We start from the raw sequence: 16,048 nt of genomic DNA on the forward strand, positions 1-16,048 counted from the left end.
GAAGGAGATCCCAGGACCCCCGACCATGGATCTCAGAAAAACAGTAAATCAGATGCATCTTGGCTGACCCCAAATCCCCTCTACCCAGCCCGTGGCTCCTGCCACATCCTGCCCAGCATCCTCCTCCAACCGTCTGTCCCCTTTCCTGGTTCCTGCCCACAGCCTCCAGGGGCCCCAGACTCACTGCAGGGCCAGGAGGGCCAGCTGGACCTTCATTTCCCTTCAAGCCAGGTCCGCCCTATGAACCAGATTTAGGGCAACAGGTTAGATGAGGAGGGGAGGCTTCACAGGCAGGGGACCCCAAAAAGATGTGCCGGAAAGTGTAGGCTCAGTGAGGTGAAAGCAAGGAGGACGGGAGTGAAACTACAAGCTGTTGGCTTTGGGGTTCACTCACAGCAGTGCCTGGGAGGCCTCGCTCTCCTGGGAAGCCTCTCAGACCAGCCGGACCATCCTTTCCTGGAGCCCCAGGGGGACCAGGATCACCCTGAAACAAAAAGAGGCGTGATCAACCATAATTTAAACAGAGGTATCTGAGCCCTCAGATCCACACTGGTCCACTTCCTGCAGCCTCCTCACCACCCCAACACCTCCTTGGTGGCCAGCCCCTCACTGACCTTGGTGCCTTCCTTTCCAGCTGTTCCAGGCAGTCCTTGTTCTCCAGGAGGTCCTGGGGGGCCAGGGTGACCTCTCTCCCCCATGGGACCGCTTTCCCCAGCTGCTCCCTGGGGAAGGCACAGTCTAAACTTAGCTCTGTGACCCTGAGACTCCACTCTGCACCCCGGAAAGTGCCAGTCTAGCGCCCCTTCCTTAGTCTTCCCCAAAAGCCTTTGGGACACTGATGCTCTCCTGGCTGCTGGGGCTCAGTATCCCCAGTGTGGTGTGACCACCTTGTGTCACAGCTGGGAAAGTTCTCCAAGAGAGACCCACCCAGGAAGGAGCAGAAATTCAGGGCCTCAGTCCAAGGTCCCTGCCCAGGCAGTCAGCAGGGCTAGGGGTCCCGAACTCCAGGTCTGGGGTGCATCCTCTCCTGAGGGAAACCTACCTGAGGTCCCACCACTCCAGGGGGCCCTGGGGGGCCGGTCTTCCCTTGGAATCCCTGAGAGGAAAGAGATATAGGGGAGTCAGAGCAGGGATGGACAAGGGTGGGTGGCCATGGGGAGGAAGTACCCGGCTCCAGGTGCAGCTGGGGCAGCAGGATCCAAGCCCCTTCCCACCCTGTACCGCTGGAATCACTCACCACTTCTCCTCTCTGGCCTGGGTGGCCCGGCAGCCCATCCTTCCCTGCTGGGCCCTAGAAAGAGTCTGGGGTCAGGTGAACTCTTGATGGGAAAGAGGAGTGGGGGAGAAGGAAGGGGGATGGGTCACAAGTCAGCTGTCAACTTACTGGAGGGCCTTTGGGACCAGGAAATCCATTGGGGCCTTGGGGACCAGGAAGACCCTAGAGACAGGGACGGGGTGAGTGAAGGAAGCACAGGTTCTGGACAAATGAACATGGGAGATAAAGCATCCAAGCCACACTCACCCTCTCTCCAGGTGGCCCATGGGGACCATCACCACCTGATGTTCCCTGTGGGGGTGAACAGGCAGGGAGTGAGGTGGACGTTTATCCGTCATTGCCCAAGGGAAGACAGTGGACGGTGTGGGAACGCTCAAGGCCCAGCTTCAGGGGATGGACACAGCCGTACTGAGTTCACTCACCTTAGCGCCAGACTTCCCAGTGGCACCTCGAGGTCCCCGCTGACCCCTCGGGCCCTGGGGAGACAGAAGGGGGGACGGTAGAAACATCCCTTAGTCTTGAAGAGCCCACCTTGTCACTGAGGGTGACCGAAAGCATCTGATCTCGCTTCTACCTGATTCTACAGCCACGCTCAGCTGAGGCAGTGCTGGGGTTCGAACCCACGGCTTTATGTGCACATGCAGTTGCTACCCACTGAGCAACCTGCCCAGCCCACCTCTGGGATCTGGAGCTATTTGGTAATGGGTGTCTGCCCACAGCACTCACCGTGGGGCCCCGTTCTCCCCGAGGTCCTAATTTTCCAGACAGGCCCTGGTGGGGATAAAGCCAAGCAAACATTAACCAAGGCAAGAGTCCCACAGCAGCCTCCCCCACCCCAGTTCCTCCCTCTGCACCTCCCTGCCCACTGCTTACCCGAGCTCCCTTCTCTCCACTGGCTCCAGGAAAACCAGGAAAGCCCAGGGACCCCTGGTGAGGATGGAGAAGGAAGAAGATGAGAGGAGGGGGCTTGGGAAGGGCCAAAGAGGGTGAAGAAAAGCTATGAAGGCAGCCATGGTGCCAACTGGGTCTTCCCAGCAAGTAGGTGGCCTTGGAAAGACCCCTGCTGATCTATGGGCCTCTATTTGTCATCTGTAAAATGGGAGTCAGCTAACTCCACTCTAGGGAACCCCACACTCTGCTAGGCTATGCCTCCTGGGGTCAGAAGTCAAGGAGAGGACAGTGAAGAGGACAGAAAAGGGGCATCACATCACCTTGGGACCCTGGCGTCCGGGGTAGCCAGGCAGACCAGGAACGCCTAGCTTGCCCTGTGGAAGGACAGAACCCAATTAGGAAGGGCAGGAGCCACAGACACCTAGCAGCAACACTGGCTGCAGAAGTCCCATGGGCTTCCTGGCTTTTGTAGTATCCCAAGCTCATCTCTGTCCTGATGGAGTCCTGCAGAGTCTGTGGTCCAGCTATTGCTACCCACCCCAGCGCCCACTGCTGTACTGCCCAGCCTCCCCCCTCCCTGGGGGGCACCAGCCCAGCTCCTCCCTCTGGTCCTTCCCTCCCAATGCTCCTCACATCACCCTGACCAGGGGGCCGCAGGGCTCACAACCATCCTAATGCCCCCGCTTATGCCAACAGTTTCATCTGTGAAGCAGGGTTGTCGTGGGGCTACCTGCAGGACTGGCAGGACAAGGCCACAGACCTCCCCCGCTGACCCCCTCTCCACCTTCTCACCCCAGCTCAGACGCCCTGTGCCTGCCACACCAAGGATTCTCCCTTGACTTCCATGCCCCCCACTCAAGCCACTGGGACCAGCAGTGATCAAGTCAGCTGGCACCCCATGTCTAGCCTGGCCCCGTGGCCGAGCCACTATCCCCCATCTCCTTCATCCCCATCACCTTCTCGCCCATGAGCCCAATGGGTCCAGGGTCTCCAGTAGGCCCAGTGCGTCCTTTCGGCCCCTCAGGGCCATCTTCTCCCCTGGAACCAGGGACTCCAACCTCACCCTGAGAGGAGAGCGGGGAGGTGAGTGTTGGGGACAGGGAGAGAACGGAGGGGCCGGTGTGGCTGACAATGTGGTGGCCACCTCACTGGGACACAGCTCTAAAGGGGACACAGCAGTGGAGAGAAAAGTCTCCCTTTCAAGGAAGCACAGGGTAGCTCCAAATGGAAGCACAGCAGGATGGGGTGGGGAACTGGGGGGGCAGGAACTCACCCTGTCTCCTTTCACACCCATGTCACCTTTGAACCCGGGAAAGCCATCCTCGCCCTGGGAAAGACAGAGGGTAAAGGTTGGGGGAGCCAGGCGTGGGCTCAGGGAACACAGGCAAAAAGGGGTGGATTTTAGATATGGGAGGGCAGGTGGGCACTGGGGGAGGGGAGGGCGGGTGGGCACTGGGGGAGGGGAGGGCGGGTGGGTGCTGAGGAGGGGAGGGCAGGTGGGTGCTGGGGGAGGGCAGGGCAGGTGGGCACTGGCGAAGGGGAGGGCAGGTGGGCACTGGGGGAGGGCAGGGCAGGTGGGCAGTGGGGAGAGCAGGGCAGGTGGGCACTGGGGGAGGGCAGGTAGGCACTGGGGGAGGGCAGGGCAGGTGGGCACTGGGGGAGGGGAGGGCAGGTGGGCACTGAGGGAGGGGAGGGCAGGTGGGCACTGAGGGAGGGGAGGGCAGGTGGGCACTGGGGGAGGGCAGGGCAGGTGGGTGCTGAGGAGGGGAGGGCAGAAGGTGCACCGGTACTTAGAAGCAAATGCACAAGGTTTACCTTTTCACCTTTGTGGCCCTTCAGGCCCCGAATTCCATCCACACCCTAGAATTAGAGGGAGGGCAGAGATCAAGTGATCAGCTAAATTAGAGTACTGAGCCCCCAACCCATTCCCTGGTATTCAGTTACCTTGACACCTCGGGGGCCTGGGTATCCTAAAGGACCCTGTGGTCCAGAGGGACCCTGGAGAAAGAAAGAGAGGGGTTTATAAAGTCCCTCAGGATGTCACTGTGAGGGCCTCAGGGAGCAGGAGAACATAGCAACTATACTGGGGTTGGGGGGACACTAGGTTCAGGGGAGGGGGTCATGGGTCTTAGATACAGAACATCATCAGAGCCAAGTGAAGGATGACAGGAATCCCAAAGACTGTGACCCGCTCCCCGCAGTCTGAAGACACCTCAGAGGGTAAAGGGAAGTGTGGAGGGTCTCACTTGGTTCCCTTTGGTTCCAGGAGGACCTTCCTTCCCTGGGTGACCCTGCGAGAAGGAGTTACAGAGAACGTCACTGCTGAGCCCTGTCACCTTCCCAGGAGTCCCCAAATTGCCCTGTGTGCTGACAAAGCCGATACCACAGGCAACCCATGAGTGACCTTACAGTAAAGGCACACACTGAAAAGGTAGCCACTGAGGGGCTTGCCGGGACACCCTGGGGAGAGCAGAGAGAAGGGGCACTCACCGGGAGTCCATCCGATCCCGGCATGCCAGGGAGCCCTGGTTTCCCACGAGGACCCTGCAGGAGGAATTGAGATTTCAGGAGAGAAGGACGCGTTCCTCGCCCATTGCTAGAACGCGATGCCCTGGGAATCGGTCACCCACCTTCTCTCCATGGGGACCGATGGCACCCTGAGGTCCAGGGAGGCCCTGCATGTGGAGAAGGAGAAGTCACGTGAGCCACGGGGCTGCGTCATTCTCTTCATCCCCACTAAGTGCCAGAGCAAGAAGGGCCCAGTGACCTGTCCCCACCCAGAGTGCGCCCCATGGTGAGGCCTAGGTGGCAGTCACTATGGTTGGGAAGAGAGCAGGACCACTCACCTGGGTCCCAGGAGTGCCCTGTTGTCCAGGAGGCCCTGGCTCTCCTTGAGGTCCCTAGAAACAAGCAGTCAGAGAAGGCCAGTCCAAGGTCAGGCAGGGGTCAGGCAGGGTCAGACAGGGTCAGGCAGGGGTCAGAAGATAGTGACAGAACAGAAAGGATAGAAATCTCAAGGGCAGCCAAGAGGACAGGGTCAGGAAACAGGAAGGGGTTCAAAATGGCAGCCGACAAGACTTGCAGGGACGAGGGGCGGGGTCTTTATGCCCATCACTCACCAAGCTCCCTTTGGGGCCGTGGGGACCATCCATGCCTCGAATGCCCTGAAACATAAGATGGGGTAAGCAGGATGGAAGCTGGGGCCAGGCCAGGAACACTGTGGTTTCTGAGAATCACCCCCTGCTCATCCCAGAGGGTGGACAGCAAACGCCCCATCAGACCGCACATTCGTCTACAGCCAGGCTGGCGTGGCCTGACCTGCAGGGCGTGGGCCTGGGGCTGTGAGGGCTTCTGTTTGTTTTTCTTGAGGATTTCTGTTGTTACAGCCAGAGCCCTGGTGCACTGTACTGTATGATCTACCAAGTGCTGCTTATGGGGAAGCGGGAGCAGAAATAAGGGAAAAATGGGTAGGGGAGGAAGGGAGGAAGGAACTAGTTAGGAGAGGTCAGGGGTAAGGTCGAGGCTGGAAGTCAGGGTGTCACCTACCGGAGGCCCAGGAATACCAGGTGGACCTTTAGGGCCGAGAAGTCCTCTGGGTCCCTGCATCAGAGTTGATGAAGACAGCATGAGAGGGTGATAGGAAAGGTGTCCCTTTTGTTCCCATCACTTCCTGTGGCTCCCGCAGAGCACCCCAGAACACTCACCGACTCTCCAGGCAGCCCTCGAGGCCCAATATCTCCATCGTCACCCTGGAGAAGGAGGGCGTATTGATTGGATCAGTCTTGCCTTCCAGACGTCTGAGTCCAGTTCCCGCCCTGACCATGGCACTTACCCGCTCTCCATCCTCGCCAGGAGGCCCAGGAAGGCCCTGGGCGCCCGTATCACCCTGGAGAAGAGGGAGCAGTGAAGAGAGGCCTCAGATTCCTCACACAGGCAGACACTGGCCCCTTCCCTGAACTGCTGAGCCCCAGGCCTCTCTGACTTACTCTGAGGTCCCTACCTCCCCTCTAGAGATCAGTCCCCATGACTGCAGCCCGCCCACATCACACCCACCCTGTGTCCCTTCTCGCCGGGTAGTCCTGGAAGTCCGTCAAAGCCTCGGTCACCCTAGGAGGAAGAGGGAGAAGCGAAGTGAGGTCCAGTCACCTCCCATCCCCCCTTCCTACTTTGTCCCAAGTGAGGGGCTATATCCCACTGGTGAGCTGTGAGCCCTGCGGCAGGGCAGGCGGCTACAGCTGTCAGAGGAGGGTAAGGTTACCTTCACACCGGGTTCTCCAGGCATCCCACGGGCTCCATCGGCACCGGCTCGGCCCTGGGGGCACAAAGCACATGTGAGAACAAGTTGAGATATGGTCCCCTATCCCCCAAGCTCCATTTCCATCCCTAGAAGACTCACCCTTCGCCCAGCCTTGCCAGGAGGGCCTGTGAGGCCCTGTGGTCCTCTGGGGCCCTAGTGAGGGAGAGACAGGGATGGTTAACAGGCACAGGCCGGGAGGAGAGACACTGAGCTACAAATCACATGTGGGGGTTGTCACCTGAGGGCCCAGGTCTCCAGATTCTCCTTTCAAGCCCGGGCTCCCAGGCTGACCCTGTGAGAGAAAATGGCCATACTGAAGAATACACCCAACAGTGATCTCAAAGGGTCTTCTGACCCAGCCGCATCCCCCCACCAAAGAAGCAAAACTTTTTTTTTTGGTTTTTTCGAGACAGGTTTTCTCTGTGGCTTTGGAGCCTGTCCTGGAACTAGCTCTTGTAGACCAGGCTGGTCTCGAACTCACAGAGATCCGCCTGCCTCTGCCTCCCGAGTGCTGGGATTAAAGGCGTTCGCCACTACTGCCCGGCAGAAGCAAAACTTTTGACCTCGTTCCTTGACAGAACTGTCTCTAACTACACACACAAATAAAGAAACGCCACTTTAACTCCCAACTCACTCACCAAGGGTCCAGGGCGGCCTGTGTATCCCATGGGGCCAGGCGGCCCACGGAGCGCCAGCTAGAGGAGCAAGAGAGACGGCAGAGGTGAGAGGGAGGCAACTTGAGAGCCCAGCACACCCCACATTTGTCCTTCCTTTAGCCGATCCTCACCCTTAGCTCGGCTCCATCTCTCCTGAGCAAAACCAGGCTGTCTCCCCAACCTTTCACACCAGCACCCCACAAGCGCCTTCCCTTTCCACCACAGACCTCCCTCTACCAGGACCTCCTCTGGCCCTGCTCACCCGTGCCTGCTGCAGAATGGCCTGGGCCTGAGCCTCCTGGGCTGCCACCACGGGGCCCTTGTCACCCCCACTGCTGCCAAACCGGAACTGAGGGGAGACAGAAGACACAAGTTCCCCTTCAGGAAATCCAAGCGCCCTCCTCCGATGTCTCAGCTGTGCCCTGGCTCTGGCTAGGTACCACCCTTCCACCCGCCTTCCACTGTGGTTACAATACTCTCCTCTGCTTCTTCATCTCCTAACATATGAGATTCTCTGCCCTCTTTATTTATTTATTTGGATTTTTGAGACAGGGTGTCTCTGAAGTTTTTAGTGCCTGACCTGGAACTATCTCTTGTAGACCAGGCTGGCCTCAAACTCACAGAGATCCACCTGCCTCTGCCTCCCGAGTGCTGGGATTAAAGGCGTGCGCCACCACCACCCGGCCCCTGCCCTCTTTTAGATGATCCATGTTTGGTTCTTCAAGACCCACGTTTGGTCCCAGGTCTAAAGAGGGTGCAATCTTCCCACCCCCAAAGATCAATGGCTTCCGTTGATGCTATGAACTCCAGGTCTTTCTACCATCATGGTCCAGGGCTGAGAGCTCTGGCAAGCCCCATCATGCCCAGCTTCTCCTCCACAGCCTTCTTGGTTAGTTCTTAGTGATACAAGCGCCACCCCCGGCCTGTTTCAAAGCCCAGGAGATAACTCACTGGAAGCATCAGAGATGTGCCTGGAGGACCAGGGGCTCCATCTGACCCGGGGAGCCCTGCCCGGCCAGGGGGACCCTGAGTGGGAAAGAATGAGAAGAAAGGGAGACAGACGCAGGTCAGAGGTGTGATATCATTTTGAAATCCTTCCCTACAGGACTAACATAGACATCTCTTGATCCCCCCTGAATGCTCTACCCTGTGAAGAAAACTGCAGGGAGGCCCCAGCTTACTGCCCTCTCCCACTAGTGTGCGCCCACTCTAGGCTATGGGGAGCACAGCCTGCTCTTCAGCTGACAAAGGATACCAGACGCAGCACCCACGGGATCCCCACACCCAGAACAGTCACTTACCCTCTCGCCAGGGTCTCCAACTGGCCCTGGGTTCCCCTGGATGCCAGGGGGTCCAGTCAATCCCTAAGAGACAAGAAGAAAAGTCAGATGTGGACGTCAGACACAAGAGGGGTACGCGGCAGAGACAGAAGAGGGGCATGTGGCCAAAGGGTACACATCAGACAGACGAGCAGCATGGATTGGGGGTGCACATTAGACAGAAGAGGGGCATGTGGCCGCGGGGTGCACATCAGACAGATGAGGGGCATGTGGCCGCGGGGTGCACATCAGACAGACGAGGGGCATGGACTTGGGGGTGCACATTAGACAGACGAGAAGCATAGATTGGGGGGATACACATCAGACAGATGAGGAGAATGACCTGAGGGGTGCACATCAGACAGACGAGGGGCATGGACTTGGGGGTACATATCAGACAGAAGAAGGGCATGTGGCCGCGGGGTGCACATCAGACAGATGAGGGGCACGGACTGGGGGGTACATCAGACAGACGAGGGGCACGGACTGGGGGGTGGTCTCTACAGCAGAGGTGTGGGAATCTGGAGTCTGGTTTGGAAGCACTCTTCAGAGTGGAGACCTGGACATACTTAGGCAAGCCACAGAAGTACCTGCAGGAAACGTCTCTAATAAAAGAAAGGCAGCCTCTATAATATACTCACCGCAGGGCCTTCTGGGCCAGGGGGTCCCTCTACGAGCATACCCTGTGGGGTCAGACACCCAAAGTTAGAAGCCAGGGGGCCAGCACCCACCTCATTACCTCCCCAGTTCCGCGCCCAGTATGACTCACAGGCTCCAGCACCGCAGGCTCTCCCTTCTCTCCCTTTAGCCCCCGGGGTCCGTGGGCAACCTGAGGGAGACACACATGTAACCCCCAGTGGGGCCCGTGAATTGCCAGGACACAACATCTGCCCCATCCCAACTCCAGCCTCCCTTGCAGGACCTCCTGGACACCACCTCCAAGCTCTAAGCCAGTTCCCCTACCCACCAAAGCCAGCGCATGCTGTGTCTCTGAGAGCCGCTTCCCTCCTGGGATTCCAAACCCCAGAATTCTTCTGGGGGACCCCACCCTGTCACCAAAGGTGACCCCGGGAATCCTTAGGACCTGAAGAGGTGTCTGCTTCCTCACCCTGACCTCAGCTCCCGAGTAAGTAGGTAGGTTTATTTCTGGCAGAACCAGATGAGAATTTGATTTTAAAAGCTACGTGTTTTCCTCCAGAAAATGAAAAGCGTGTGTCCTAAGGTATAGAAGTTTATCTATATATATAGCTTTCATGTCGCTTGTTTCAAGACACTCTTTTTTTTTTTTTTTTTTTTGGTTTTTCGAGACAGGGTTTCTCTGTGGCTTTGGAGCCTGTCCTGGAACTAGCTCTTGTAGACCAGGCTGGTCTCGAACTCACAGAGATCCACCTGCCTCTGCCTCCCGAGTGCTGGGATTAAAGGCGTGCGCCACCACCGCCCGGCTCAAGACACTCTTAAAAGAACTCAGAGTACTGCAGGCTGCCCTCAAACTCAGTCCCCCTGCCTCAGCCTCACTCGTGTTGGGATTATAGGCATTGCCACCATGCCCATATCTAGTTGTAATTTCTAGCTTCAAGGGGTTCACAAGTCAAAAATGCCCCGGAGGGGCTGGGCAGATGGCTCAACAGTTAAGAGCACTTGTTGCTCTTGCAGAGGATCTGGGTTTGGTCCCCAGCACCCATCTGGTGGCCAACAACACCTGTGACTCCAGTTCTGGAGGGTCTGATGCCCTGATCTGACCTCTGCAGGCACCAGGCACGCCTGTGGTGTGTGTCTGTGTGCGCGCCCGTGTGTGCAAGCATGTGTGCGCGTGCATGCGTGTGCGTGTGTGCGTGCCTGTGCGTGTCTCTGTGTGTGTGTGCGCCGCGTGTGTGCCTGTGCACGTGTCATGTGTGTGCGTGTGTGTGCCTGTGCGTGTATATGTGCGTGTGTGCGTGCCTGTGCGTGTCTCTGTGTGTGTGTGCGTGTGTGTGCCTGTGCGTGTATGTGTGCGTGTGTGCGTGCCTGTGCGTGTCTCTGTGTGTGCGTGTGTGCGCGCGTGCACAGGCATGTCTGTGTACAGGCAAACATACACATGAAGGAGATTTAGAAAGCTGTTGCCACTGGTAGTCCACATTCTGGCCTTTCAGGTGGATTAGGTTAGTTAGCAACACTCACAGTACCCCAGTTCCCTCCCCACCCCCACTTATATTCCAAGTCCACCAGTTCCTCCCTCCCCCTCTTCTGCCCCAATTCCCACTCCAAGCTCTAGGCCAGAGCAAAGATAGTGGCAGAGAGGACAAAGGTCATTTACTACTGCCCCCATTCTCCCAACAAAGACCTTCTGACCTCCTCCCTCCACCCCCATCTCGGTTCCCAAATCCCAGCCCAACCCCAAATACTCAGAAGGCAGCTAAAGCAGCAAGGGTGGCAGAATCAGGTAAGCGGGTTCAGAGTTAAGCAGCAGCAGCAGCAGCAGCAGCAGCAGCAGCAGCAGCAGCAGCAAGGGGACAGCCATGACGCCAAGCGTGCAAAGGACAAGGTGGAGCCAGCGGGAAGCAGTCCAACAGAGAGGGCCGTCTGAAGACCTGGGATGCCACTAAGGAGATAAAACAAAGGGACACACACTTGGAAGCAACACCGACACCAGAGCCAAGAAAAATTAAACACAGCCAAGATGGCTGGAAAACACACTGAACAAACAGGAAGTGGTTAGAGAGACAGGAAGCCTCCGAGAAAAAAGAATCCAGGAAGTGGACCTTCAAAAACAACATGGCTACCATGACCAAGAGAGAAAAGAAAATCACAAAACAAACAGAAAAGCGACTCTTGCCAAGAGAATTAAGAGGGTGAAAGCAAGGAAAGCACACCAACCCCAGGGAAGGACACACAGGAAACAGCCACAATACACATATAGGTCCACAATGAATTAGCCTAATATTTTCCATAATCTGAAGTATCCAGGAGGTAGTTTATTGCCAAAGAAAATTACCACAAAACAGCATGAAAAATCAGAACAAACAATCCCTTTTACCCCAGCTTCACACAGGAGGGACATCAAGGCTACAGTAGACAGGGAAAGAGACCAGAAGTGGCCCCCAAGGTTAGAAAATGTCATGGGGACCTTGAGCATCAACATGGACGAGAAGTTGATTTGAGCAGGAGGAGAGGGACGAGACAGACAGAAACTGGACACAGGAAGCTGTTTATTGACGAAAGCTTTCTAACACCTGTCTCAATTTAGACAAGAGTGGCCGAAGGAGAAAGGAAGTGGCCATGCAAGACAGAGGACCTACAGGGAGGCACAGGGTAAGATGTTTGGCAGGAAAAAGCAGGAAGTGATCTCCAGCGGCACAGACATCTCGTGTGAAGACAACATGACAAGCCAACAGGAAGTAGCACACAGCCAACCAGGATCAAACAGGAAGCCATCCGCGGAGTGCCCCCGATGGCCAAGGACGGGCTAGGAGCTGATTTCACTTACGGCTCCAGAGTGGGCTGTCTCCGCAGAGAGGGCAGGGCCAAGCTCGGTCTCCTCATGATAGTCCCCATAGCCATAGGTGTAATCGTAGAGCCCTGCCGGGGCGTCTGTGCCACCCTCCCCATACTCCTCTGCCTGGAAACTGTCAGCTGTTGGGGGGACCTGGAGATCTGTCTGCTCCTTCCCAAGGATGGGGCGGGGTAAGAAGGGATAGATAGATGGAGGCTTTAGGCCTGAGAAGAGGCTCTTGTCCTCAAAGAACCTGAGGGTCATTGGGACTGGAGTTTTCTCCCCCACAGTGAGCAAGGGGAGGGACCAGACAGAAGAGGAATAGTTATTGACCACAAATGGACGTCTGGAAATGGACGTGATTGGGGAAATAGCGGAGAACAAGAAGGGTGGCCGGAGGGCTGGACACAGGACAGTCCATGGACATAATGACAAATGAGGACTGTAAGACCACAGACAGAAAGACAGAAGGACAGAGAGAAGAAAAAAGTGAGAATGTTGGACAGAAAACAGACCCAGGAATGGCACCATGGCACAGGAAGGGGGTTCACCTAACACCAACATAGAGAGTCTACTTTAGAGTCAAAAAGTATGAGGAGAAGGCTGTGACCCCAGAAGAAATGGCCACACACAGACAAGCAGGTGGCAGATCTGGAGGGACCAGAGAAGTCTTAAGTGGGTACATGAAGAGCCCTCCGGCCAGGGAGGATGCTGGGGGGGGAGTCCAGCTGGGTAATGTTGGGGACAAAGTTACCTCTTCAAGGAATGGCAAGGGGCTGGACTCCAGGACTCCTTCCTCTTCACCTGGGGTGGGGTACTAGCCCCAAGGAGAGGAGGGAAGGGGGGGGGGAGGGAGAGGTTAGCAGGAAAGAAAGCAAAGCTGCCACCTGTCCCCACCACAGGCAGGCTCTGGGGTGGGGGATGAGGGAAATCTCAGATCTTGCAGCCCCTTTGAGAAAGACAATTTAAAGAGAGTCAATCTCCAGTGTCTGTAAGTTGGGAGCAAAGATCTGGATGCCCGTTCTACCTGCCGATAACCGCTGCCTCTGGTCCTGGGGAGGGCTCGGGCAGCGGGGGAAGCTGCCCGCGGAGCTGGGCGTCGGGAGGGGGGCGCCTGCCTGGCTGCTGACCTCTTGGCAGGAGGGCTAGGCTTTCGGGGAGGGGTCCGACGCCCCCTAGGGGAAGGGGGAGCCCTGCGGTTGGAGCTCTGAGGACGCTGCAGTGGAGAGATGGGGGGCGGGCAGTGAGCAAGTGAACTTCCATAGTCTAGTGTCTCTCCCAGAAGCTGGGGCTGATGGGGACTTAGCGTGAGGAGGTGCTGGGAGAAAGGGGAGAGATGAAGGGGCCCTCGAGTTTACCTGGTAATCAGGGGCCGTCCCCGTGGTCATCACATCGTAATAGGGGGGCTCGTAGTCATAGTAGAGAGACTCAGTGGGCTAGGAGCGGGGAGGGGGATCGACAGGGCAGAGATTCCAGAGGGGCGGTAAGGAGATGATGTGGAGTTGGGGGTGAGAGGTGAGGGTGACAGACAGGGTGACAGTGGAGGAGGTAGTGGGAGAGGGGAGGAGGAAGTGGGTTTCCCATGTGGACAGAAGCAGACACGATTAAGAGATTGACCCTCCAGTCTTCAAGTTACTGTGCCCAAAACACAGCTGTCACCCCAACCACCCAGTCATCCCCCCAACCTAGACATTCATCTCTCTTCCTATCACACCCCAAGGTACTTGGTGAGCAGAAACTCTGCTCCTGTCTCCACACATCCACAGACCACCACCCCTGCCCCCGCTGAGATTCCCTCTCTGCCTAGTCCCTCCCTATCACCACCCTCCCCCCTTGGTATCACATCTCAGCTTCATTTCCCTGTCCCACCTCCTCGGGGCTCACCTGTCCCCTAATGTTCCCCCAATCTCTTAATTCAAGAAAGGGATGGGAAACCCAAGGCAGACGGGAAGAAGATGCCACACAAGCAGGGCACATAGCTCCCGCTGGGGATTCTTCATAATGACTCTTTTTATTTTTAAGTGAAAATAAAAAGGTTGATGACCTAGGACTGGGAGGAGGGCATGATGGGAATAGAGAAATACTGCTGGGAGCTAGGGAGAGGATGGAGGAGCAGCGTGGAACACTGCGGGGGGGGGCTGCCCTGGAGAACCCCAGTGTCCTCCCCGCAACACAAGGCTGCAGCTTCTGCTTGCCTGACTCCCTTACCTGTCGCTGGGGCTCCTGGTTCTGTGGTTTATGAAGTCCTGATGGCTGCTTCTTTGGCGATCTCTGGGCTCTGTGAGGCTTCGGGATCTGAGGGGCATCCTTCTGTTCCCGCTCACATTCCAGATCCTTCTGTCCACAAGACTGATAGGCAGCTTGGACGCCCGGGACGATGAGGAGCTCCTGAACATCACCCTGCAAAGATATGAGGAGGGAGAAGTGATGGAGAGATAGACAGAGGGACTCGGAGAGGCGAAAGGAACGGTCCAGGACAAAGTGACTGGGTAGATGTCCGGGCGAGGAAACGGATGAACAGGTAAGGCCATCATGCATGCATCCGGAAGGAGGTCAGAAGGTCGGCTGGCTGGGGAGATGGATGGGTGGTGGACACATGAAGAGGGGTTGTCTCTGGGTGACTGGGAGACTGGGCAGGTGATAAACAAGCAGATTTGGACAGGTGACGAATGACCGAATAAACAGCTATGAGCTGTATCCACACAACAGTCTCAGTCTAAGCAATAGCAGGGAGGAAGGTCACGAGCAGCTTCCTATAGGGACGACAGGAACAGGCAGGGGGACAAGGACTGCCGTCCCTTATTTCATATCTCAACGAGAAATGATGAGCCAAAGTCCCTCAGAACGACGGGTCAAGATGTCCATGTATGTGTAGGTAGATGGAGTGAACTCAGGCCTTCCAACTGCAGATTCAACACAGGCCAGCTCCTCCCTGCTCCTAGGGTCACACATAGGCCTTTCCACAGGGCTTCTGGAGACAGGGACGGCCTTGGGACCTTGACCTTCCACCATCAGTGATGATGGGAGTTCTCAGATGGACCTCTAGAAACAAGGGACTTATTTCCTTCTGAATCTCAGTGGCAATGACTTGAGTCTCACACACTGGCTCTTTCCAAAGCAAAACAAAGACCCTCCTGGGGTGACAGAGACCTTGAACTTTCATGCTGTGTTCAGAAAAAGAAGGTGTGGGCGGGCGGGTCGATGGGTGGATGGGTAGATGGAGTGGAAGAGGAGACGGGTCAACAGGGGTTCGAGCGCAGTAAGAATGACAGTGGATGGATGGGTGGGTGGACGGACTCACAGGAAAATGAGGGGGCAGGTGAAGGGTATGCACTGCGGTCTAACTGTGTGGACAGGGCTAATGCATGGTACCTGAGTGGCTGGATGGCGAGGGGGCGGGGAGTTGAGTGGGCGCAGTGGAGCGGAGCAGCGGCTGAGTTTGTAGCAGCTATGCGGCTGGTGAACCGAGGCATGCGTCCATGTATGTGCAGGTGGACGGAGTGAGCGGGTGAGTGGAGGAGAGAACAGATGTGGGGACGGGTAGATGAACGGTGGGGGGTTGAGGAGGGAGTAGCAGTGCAGGGGAAGAGAGGTGAGCGGTTCACTATGAGCCTAGCTGCATGAGCGGGGAGTAAGTGGACCAAGAGGTAAGGCATGCATGCGTCTGGAGGCAGGTCACTGGTGTCAGTGGGCCGGGTGGACACAGAAAGAGACAGGTCACTGGTGTCAGTGGGCCGGGTGGACACAGGAAGAGACAGGTCACTGGTGTCAGTGGGCCGGGTGGACACAGGAAGAGACAGGTCACTGGTGTCAGTGGGCCGGGTGGACACAGGAAGAGACAGGTCACTGGTGTCAGTGGGCCGGGTGGACACAGAAAGAGACAGGTCACTGGTGTCAGTGGGCCGGGTGGACACAGGAAGAGACAGGTCACTGGCGTCAGTGGGCCGGGTGGACACAGAAAGAGACAGGTCAGTGGTGTCAATGGGCCCGATGGACACATGGGTGGACGCAGGAAGAGGGGTTGTCTGTGGGTGACTGGGCAGGTGAATTAACAGGTAAATTGGGTGAAGGAATAGATCACTGGTGGACAGGTGACAAGGGACAGTGATGACAATCAGCTATATTTACATAAGCAGGCCT

General features: G+C 56.8%; 1 protein-coding gene across 2 annotated transcripts in view; it reads right to left on the minus strand.

Annotated features, from left to right (window-relative positions):
* Positions 1-16,048, minus strand: part of Col11a2 (collagen type XI alpha 2 chain) — a 28,285-nt gene that overhangs the window by 8,098 nt on the left and 4,139 nt on the right. Inside the window, exons 5-41 of one of the 2 annotated variants that reach the window (XM_075979584.1) lie at positions 14,117-14,308; positions 13,267-13,344; positions 12,663-12,725; positions 11,903-12,079; positions 9,209-9,268; positions 9,081-9,122; positions 8,422-8,484; positions 8,072-8,146; positions 7,383-7,469; positions 7,103-7,159; positions 6,703-6,756; positions 6,564-6,617; positions 6,426-6,479; positions 6,221-6,274; positions 6,000-6,053; positions 5,872-5,916; positions 5,714-5,767; positions 5,287-5,331; positions 5,014-5,067; positions 4,798-4,842; positions 4,658-4,711; positions 4,414-4,458; positions 4,112-4,165; positions 3,983-4,027; positions 3,441-3,494; positions 3,124-3,231; positions 2,488-2,541; positions 2,150-2,203; positions 2,003-2,047; positions 1,699-1,752; positions 1,523-1,567; positions 1,385-1,438; positions 1,238-1,291; positions 1,043-1,096; positions 615-722; positions 395-484; positions 185-238 (exon numbers count right to left, since the gene is read on the minus strand). In XM_075979584.1, the coding sequence (XP_075835699.1) occupies positions 185-238; positions 395-484; positions 615-722; positions 1,043-1,096; positions 1,238-1,291; positions 1,385-1,438; positions 1,523-1,567; positions 1,699-1,752; positions 2,003-2,047; positions 2,150-2,203; positions 2,488-2,541; positions 3,124-3,231; positions 3,441-3,494; positions 3,983-4,027; positions 4,112-4,165; positions 4,414-4,458; positions 4,658-4,711; positions 4,798-4,842; positions 5,014-5,067; positions 5,287-5,331; positions 5,714-5,767; positions 5,872-5,916; positions 6,000-6,053; positions 6,221-6,274; positions 6,426-6,479; positions 6,564-6,617; positions 6,703-6,756; positions 7,103-7,159; positions 7,383-7,469; positions 8,072-8,146; positions 8,422-8,484; positions 9,081-9,122; positions 9,209-9,268; positions 11,903-12,079; positions 12,663-12,725; positions 13,267-13,344; positions 14,117-14,308 (2,433 nt within the window). Of the gene's footprint in view, positions 1-184; positions 239-394; positions 485-614; positions 723-1,042; positions 1,097-1,237; positions 1,292-1,384; positions 1,439-1,522; positions 1,568-1,698; positions 1,753-2,002; positions 2,048-2,149; positions 2,204-2,487; positions 2,542-3,123; positions 3,232-3,440; positions 3,495-3,982; positions 4,028-4,111; positions 4,166-4,413; positions 4,459-4,657; positions 4,712-4,797; positions 4,843-5,013; positions 5,068-5,286; positions 5,332-5,713; positions 5,768-5,871; positions 5,917-5,999; positions 6,054-6,220; positions 6,275-6,425; positions 6,480-6,563; positions 6,618-6,702; positions 6,757-7,102; positions 7,160-7,382; positions 7,470-8,071; positions 8,147-8,421; positions 8,485-9,080; positions 9,123-9,208; positions 9,269-11,902; positions 12,080-12,107; positions 12,178-12,662; positions 12,726-13,266; positions 13,345-14,116; positions 14,309-16,048 lie in introns of those variants that run through there. The other variant, XM_075979585.1, reaches the window with a different exon arrangement.

The sequence above is a fragment of the Microtus pennsylvanicus genome, chromosome 7 (genome assembly GCF_037038515.1).
Source record: "Microtus pennsylvanicus isolate mMicPen1 chromosome 7, mMicPen1.hap1, whole genome shotgun sequence".
Classification (NCBI taxonomy): Eukaryota; Metazoa; Chordata; class Mammalia; order Rodentia; family Cricetidae; genus Microtus; species Microtus pennsylvanicus.